The 7,979-nt window shown below is 41.8% G+C and overlaps 1 protein-coding gene across 1 annotated transcript in view; it reads left to right on the top strand.

Moving 5' to 3' along the window:
• The window catches only part of sdc3 (syndecan 3), a 58,818-nt gene extending 55,481 nt beyond the window's left edge, over positions 1–3,337 (top strand). The window contains exon 5 of the mRNA XM_015057815.1: positions 1,200–3,337. Coding sequence (XP_014913301.1) covers positions 1,200–1,366 — 167 coding nt within the window. The 3' untranslated portion in view covers positions 1,367–3,337. The remainder of the gene's footprint in view (positions 1–1,199) is intronic.
• Positions 3,338–7,979: the final 4,642 nt, after the last annotated feature.

The following is a 7,979-nucleotide window of genomic DNA, read 5'->3' as shown; positions in this document are numbered from 1 at the left end:
AAGATTAGGCTTTGAGAACGCCGTGCTAGCTGTCAGACATGTTGGTAGCATCATGCTAACGGCGTCTTTCACCACTACAGCCATGTGACGCTTCTCCAACTGCAGTGTTCATTCAATTGACTCGGTTGTTTTGGAGGAGGGATGCATCTAGAAACTGCAGGAACATGGTGGAAACCTAGACACAGCCAGTTGTTTTAATGGGACAATGATCCCAAAGAAACATCACAACTGGTTTTGAAATGTATAAAGTAGGCTAATATTACTTTTCTAAAATTACCCTGACTTTAATCCTGTTGAAAATTACACTTAAAAGCTGCATCTGTGGCAGGAAACCAACCAGTTTACACGAGCCCTAGTGTTTCTGATTATAAGAGAAGCGTGCTGATGTCCAACTGACTAAGAGACATTTATCCAAATATTATTGAGGCTCTTCAATCCAGGATTGACGCTTCTGGTTGAGAGAGGATCAAATGTGGTCAAGATTATAAAAAACAACAAACACAAAAAAACACCTTGGATCTAAAACTGAATCATAAGTTGTTAATCACATACCAACCTGATCAGCCACCCATCGTGCACAACAATCATTTGTTACACCATAAGTAGACGATAAAGTTTTGGTGCAATTGAAAATTGCATATATATATATATTTTTTGTCTTGTGATGGCCACCAAGTCATGCCGCCCTGGGCAAAAAGCCACCCACATAAACGATTGCAGATGTAGACTCTGAAACTTTACAAGGTCTCACAGAGACCTTAACACCAGCAAGAGTCACTGGACATCAGCTGGATTCTCTTTCATTTTCCTTCAAAATTGCAAATTATTTTCAGCTTTGGCCTCGACTCAAATCATCAACAAACAAGGAAGTTTCTGATTGTTGTCGACCAGAAACTCATTTGTTGCTCCTCTCAGTAACGACTTGGTGGCGCGAGGAGCTACAGGTGGAGAAATTAACACCAGCCCCATTGCAGCTCTGCAGAGATGCAATTTGGCACAGAGCTGTTGCAGCGGAGTGTGTCCGCTGGCACACCCAGGCTCATCAGTTTCCACTTAGCAGCAAGGTGATTGTGATGCTGTGGTAGATCTGCTGTGCTGTCAGAGCAGCGTAGGCTTGGTAGGTGCAGCTTTCAAGTCTGAAATTACAGATCTGTTTCTTTTCTCTCTCCCTCTCTCTCTCTTTTTTTGTTTTGGTTTAGCTGTGATCGTGGGAGGCGTGGTGGGCGCCTTGTTCGCCGCCTTCCTGGTGATGCTGCTGGTGTACAGGATGAAGAAGAAGGACGAGGGCAGCTACACGCTGGAGGAGCCCAAACAAGCCACGGTCACCTACCAGAAACCCGACAAGCAGGAGGAGTTTTACGCATAACCCCTGGATGCCGGGGAGTCGCACCTCACACCGGGCTGGGGGTTGGGGGAGGAGAAAGAGAGAAAAGTGAAAGATACTCTAAAGCGCTCCCCCTCCTCCTCTTCCTCCTTCTCCTTCTTCTTCTTCTTCTTCTTCTACTACTATTACTCGCCCCTTCATCTCGTCATCCCGCTCCTCCCCTCTCGTCTCCAAAGCGTTTGAGAGCGCCTTCTTTCTGGGGACTTTCTTTTCGATGAGAACGACAAAATAAGGACAAAAAAGGATGGAAAAATTCAAATATATTCAGAAAAAAAAGCAACATACACACAAGATGTTTTTAAAGTAACTGTTGTTATTAATATTCTGCAGATTCTCTTGTTCTGTATGTAAGGATATGATGATTTTGTAAGAAAAACGACAAAAAAGGACATTCTCCTAGTCTGTGTTTTCCAGCACAAGCAAACAAAAACAAGTCCCCCGCCCCCAGAACCCCTTTCTGTTTTTATGGAGCAAATAAAAAAAGAGAGAGAGGAGAGGAGGGGGGCGCTAAGAAGAGGAAGCCATGACTTAACAGAAGGTGGGGCATGATTCTGCCCCTCGTTTCCCCTTCCCCTAAAACAAGCAAACAAAAAAATCCAAAACACTGAGCGTCTGGTTGGCCGGGCAGAGTCCAGGGTCAAAGGTGAGAGGAAAGGTCTCTTTTGTGCCTTCCGTCCTTTTTTTTTTTTTTTTTTTGGTGCTCAAATATTCACACACCGACATGAACACAGGCATATGCACACACACGTCTCTGCACACAGACACCGGAGTCTTTGCTGGAAGGTGGCTCTGACCTCTCGCTCGGCTCGGCCAACCAGAAAACGCCACGGCGTGTTTTGGTCACGTCGAGCCGGTGACCCCTCTGCTCCTCTGGGCTGTACAAAGACTAGTTATTGATAGTAATAATGATGATAATAATAATAATAATCAATAATATATCAATGCTTCAGGGCTGGATGGTGAGGAATTATTGTGATAATTATTATAATAATAATAAAGCGGTAAACGATAATGATGATGACGATGAAACCTAAAGAGGAGGATGTTGTAGTTAGCATTTAATGAAAAAAGAAGAAAAAAAAAGAAGTATATATGTAAATATCAGCGTATCCTTTCTGGCGTCACTAATCATCTGCATGATCTATTTGTTTTTGTTTTTTTTGTTGTTTTTTCTTTAATCCATCCATCACCTTCATCATCACCTTAGACGAGCTGTGCTCTTGTCGCGTGCACGCACACACTCTGCACACAGATTTAAAAACTAGCTGCGCGTTAGAAACAGGCCACACAGACTTTAAATCATATCATCCGAACACATTTCAGAGCCACTGTCGTCATCGTCGTCGTGACAGAGCGAGGCCAGGTGGTGTTGCTGATCAGTTATCAATCGGTTTGGTTCGTTTTGTGTACAAGCACAATTACGGAGCCTTGCAAAAGTATTCATACCCCAGTCAACATTTTCCTCTTTGGCATTTTGCACAGGCGAACTTCTCTGTACTTTACTAGGATTTTAATTCCACAGCACTTTCTTTCTTTTTACTCTTCCTTCAGCAATAGCTTTTTTTTTTCTTGTCACTTTTCCATAAAAAAACAATTCTTTATTTCTGACAGATTCTCCTCTAGAGTCACCACAAGCCTCCAGGCTGCTTCCCCGATTAAATGTTCTCGGCCAGTTGTGGTTGACCATCCATTCATAAAATGCCAATAAAAAAAAATACATGAAAGTTTGTGACAGTAACATAAACGATTGCAAAAGCTTGACGGGTGTGAATATTCTTACAAGGCGCTGTGTTCATGTACAGTCTTTGTGTCATCCGGAAAACATCTGCCCTCTCGAGCCGTCTGCATGCCTCGCGGTTTTTTTTTCCTTTGGCTTTCGTCCCATCCACCGCTGATCGGCTCTCGGTTTGAGGATGGGAGATGTTCAAAAGTTGCTCCCATGTGCACTGAGTCCAAAAAAATAAAAAAATAAAATAAAAAATTGTTACATTTGTTGGTAAATTTTTGTTAACGAGAGCGAAAGCGATCAACCTTCACCTGCCGTGGGACCATTTTTGAGGGGCAGACGATCGGGGGGGTGGGGGAAATCCCTACTTCGATCTAAGAGATTGTAACAATAACCACACACCAGTGCGTCTGGGCTAGTAGCTTCTCTTATACTCAGTACTGTAGATTAAAAAAAATGCATGGGAGTCAAAATTATACTTGTCTGACTGTACGTGTGGATTCCTGTGTGTGTGTGTGTGTGTGTGTGTGTGTGTGTGTGTGTGTATATTAAAAATTAAAGAGGGGTGCGTTAAAGTTGGAAGAATGTACTGTGGTCGAGAGTGTGTTTACCTACTCCAGCAGTTCTCACGCTCTTCCACAGACGGGTAGCACACCTCCTCCACTCCTGTGTGTTAAATCACCTGCCACCCCCTTCACCAGTGTGTGTGTGTGTCTGCATCTAATCTGAACCCGCCACCTCGCCTGTAAGCGTGCGTCACCTTGGTATTTCACAGCAGCTCTTGTGTACATGACACTAGCCTGTCCTGGTGTGTATGCGTGTGTGTGTGTGTGGGGGGGTGTTTTGCATGCGTTTCATCTGCTCATTGCTGAATGTGGGGCCACTCGTCCCTCAAAGTGGCTCTCACACATGCTGACTGTGTCTTCTCACTGTCTGTCTGGCTCGTCTACCTGTCTGTTCGCCGTGGGACGGATGGACAGACGAGCCGCCACTTTGTCACAGGCAGGAATGATCTAAACACGTACTGTCTTTTCTAAAGTGACTGTCAAAAAAAAAGTCGTGCGTTTGTACCCATCTAAGCCTGCGTAGCCAAATAATATGAGTGTGTGTGTATGCGCGTGTGTGTGTGAGGGAGAGACTAGAGATATTTGTGTATATGCGAGTCTGGGTGCGGATGTGCGCGTCTGTGTGAAGCCCAGTGGAGGCTACACTCCTCTATGTTTGCTGTTCCCATTCCTGTTTTTATACATTTGCATTTTTTTAAGGCTGAGTTTCTGTCATTGGCTGAGTGAGCGAGAGGAGGCGGATCCTCCACGCCACCGCCCTGTCACTAATCTGCCACTCTGTTCCAAATAAAAAACAACCTGATTGGGTAAATGTGTCCTCTCTCTTGTCTTTTTAATGTTTCTCCTGGGCCTCCTTACTGAGTCAACATTATAAAATATATATATATTTGTTAAAACTGTCTTGACAGTATAGAATAAGACTGATGATCTGGAAAAACCTTCTCCCAGCGCTAACCAGAAGCAACCAATCAGAGCCAGGAGGCGGGTCTTAGCGCTGTCAATCACAAACTTGTGTGCGTTCCTCTCATCCCTCCTTCCTACTGCTGCAGGTTTTCTCCATCAGCAGATTCTGTTGTGAATAAGCGGGTACATTTGGTTGATTGGCAGCTCTCGATCAATCTTTTCACAGACTACCTGTCTCGTAGCTTATCGTCACGACATGGTGACGGTTTTAATTAATGTGTAAAAACATATTATAAAAGTTACATACTGGAGCTTTAAAGGTGGATTTATAATCTACCCCATAACTCCCACTGATTTAGTCTTGGACTCAAAAATCATCTGATATGTTAACATATTCGTACAGTGGCTTGCAAAACTAAAAATTTTTTTCCAGTTTGTCACATTAAAACCAGAAACTTCACTTTATTTTGAAACCAAAATTAAATATTATAGAAATATGAAGTGAAGACGAATGACAAATGAGGTTTTCATCCAAAAGGAAACAAAATGGCTCAAGATCAGTCGGACTGGACTTACTCCTTTTAAACCTTAGAGGTTTATTAGAAAGGGAAGTTTTCTTTCTGATTAGCAGACACTAATATAATCTTTCAACATTGTCTAAAGCGACACTTCCCCTAATTTCTCAAAAAAAGTTTCGAATGATCCTTGGAATACTGACAGTTTTCTGCTCATTTACAGGTAACGGGTTTAATTTTAAACTATTTTGTTGAAACATGTTCTTGTTTTAACAAAGTTTAACAGAAAAGTTGGTGTTTGCTTTAAAAATACGTAAGTTGATGGTTTAGGAGAAGTTTTCTCTCTGCATAGGAGAAAAGGAATAGTTAAAACATCATATCCTTAAGAAGAAGGAGGAAATCCAGCAAAGGTCTGACACAACCTGAGAGCTGGGTCATCCTTCAGTTCATCCATCTTCAGTCTGCCAAAGCCTCATCATAAATGGTCTCACTGGACGATTAGCTGTCAAGAAGTGATTCTAAAGGAACGGGAAGGATGGCGGTGGAGGGGTGGAGGCGCAGCACGTCAAATTACACAAGGATTTTCTCTCAGGACCTGGGCCGCGTTTCAGTCAGTGTTAGGGATCGTGTCAGGAATGATGGACTCATGAGCTCAGATAAGTTCTGTCAAATGTTGATCCAGCATGATATGGAATATATTTGAATGGCAGCAGTCTCCCTTTCCAGAGCGAATATGCCGTATAGAAACGGGGGAATAAATCTCCTGGCGTGACCTCGTCAGTTTGAGAGAACTAAAAGTGAAAGGCAGCCAAAGTATTAACAAAAACTTCAAGATCTATCCACAACATCTTGGAGAAACTGCAGTTTCCCTCAAGAATTATTGAAGAAATTCCACGAGGGGGGGGGGGGAAGAAGCTAAGAGGAGAAGGTTAAGGGAACAACCACAACAATTTGTTTGTGCAAAGCTGTGTAAATAATCAGAAGAAATGGTGAGAAAACCGTCAAATGTTACAAAGAAATGCACCAGCAGGCCTGAAGATGTTCATCCTGGAGCTTCAGCTGATGTTGCTCTTTTAAAAAATTTTTTTTTACCACAAATAGGGAGCAAGCCCTTTTTTCTACGCACAGCCAGCTTCTTAATCAAAAACATCAGGCCGCAAATTCTGCAAAAAAAAAAAGAAAAACTTTTTATCCTAAACACAACTTCAGACGGACTTCATTTTGTGCCTCAGCTGAGCTAATTCCCTAACAAATGCACCATTAATCAGAATGCCCAAACTAATTACAATGTAATTAACCTTGGGATGTTTGAGCCTCTTAAGGTCACCCTAATCAAGCCTTGCTTATTATTAAATCTTTTTTTTTTATTTGTTTCATTAGATAAAAACTATTTATGTACATTCTGTAATCAGCAACGCAGCTTCCTTTTTAATGAGAATTTTTTTGCTATGAATGCCTTCAAAACTTAAATAGCTCCCTGCTGCAAAAACCTCTGCAGGTCAAATCGGTGAAATAAGTTGACTGCTCCCATTTTCTTGCATCTATATTTTGTGCGTAAACGCTGCTTTTATTGAAGCGCCATCATCCCAACTCGGAAGTTTTGGAAAATTTCAGTTCATTTTATTCAGATGGAAGAAAGAAAGAAATTGTTTCACAAAATATAATTCTTCACATTCTTTTTTTATTTCTTGCAAATCCTACCATGTAAGTGTAAAAATATTTTTACCTTACCTTTTTTAAAGTTGATTAGAGTTTTTTATTATTTTTTTTATTTTTATTAACCTAATTGTAAATGCATGCCCTTTATGGTTGACATGCCGCATAGATACGAGGCCGCCAGTTCTGTTCAAAATGGGAAAGGTAAGAAAACATGGCCTTTCAGGTGAGGCACATGATGCATCTTCTGACTTTAAAATAGTCCTGGAAACCTTGACATCATGGATCCTTTATAGAAACCTGCTGGACTGGACAGATCAACTTAATAATGGATTACCAGACACAAAAGAAATCTTCTTTCTTAGATTTTTCTATGGTTTTCCTACTGAACTGAGCTTAACCAATGACTTTTGATCAGACTTTTGGTAGCCTTCGCTCTGCAGCTGATCTGTTTGTTATGTTTCACATCAACATCTGCATCTCTTCTGCACCAACCAAAGTTATTACACTCCTGGATAATACTGAGTAATTATTAAAAAAAGAAATGTTCCAACTGTTTGGTCTAATAACTCTCAGTTTTCTTATTTTTAGAAATATAGTCGTAGGGAAACGAAAGGAGAAATTGCGTAAGATCAAAACTACAGAAAGAAGAAAAACTCAAAATAAAAAGAACCCTATACAGAAAGTTTACTTGCAACAAAAAGGCTTAGGCAAGTAAAATCCAGTTGTCCTGACCTTACTGCTACACTAACGCTTTCGGCAAGGCATTCTTTCTCGACAAGTCTGGAATTCGACATGTTTCGATACCTTGCATCTCCGCTGCCATCTGACAACATGTTCCGCTCACTGAGATCAGGAGACTCTCCCAGAAACGCCAACATCTCCAACATCTCTTAAGTCCATGTAATCGAGAAAACAAGCCATCAACATCGCAGCTCCGCCTGGTTCCATCGGAGGCTGCTGTCAGTGAGCTCTGCGCCTTACCCACCAGGACATTGTTACTGGAAAGACATGCAACTGCTGAATTATTTAAACGTCATTTCTTCCCGTGCTGACAGCGTTACAAAGGAAACTCCATTTGTATTCATTTCTGCTATTGTGGGAGAAATACAGTGGAAAACCTGAAGCAAAGGGCCAAAACTGCAGCTCATCTCGCAGAGCTTCGCGGAGTTAACGGCGCCTGGCAAAAGTGTCCACACCCCTTGAACTTTTCCACATTTTATCATGCA

This window comes from Poecilia latipinna, unplaced genomic scaffold (assembly GCF_001443285.1).
Source record: "Poecilia latipinna isolate Pla-1442-1.1 unplaced genomic scaffold, P_latipinna-1.0 Scaffold1494, whole genome shotgun sequence".
In the NCBI taxonomy this organism is placed as follows: domain Eukaryota; kingdom Metazoa; phylum Chordata; class Actinopteri; order Cyprinodontiformes; family Poeciliidae; genus Poecilia; species Poecilia latipinna.
Note: the sequence above shows the minus strand (reverse complement) of the source record. Positions and strands in the feature narration are given on the sequence as shown.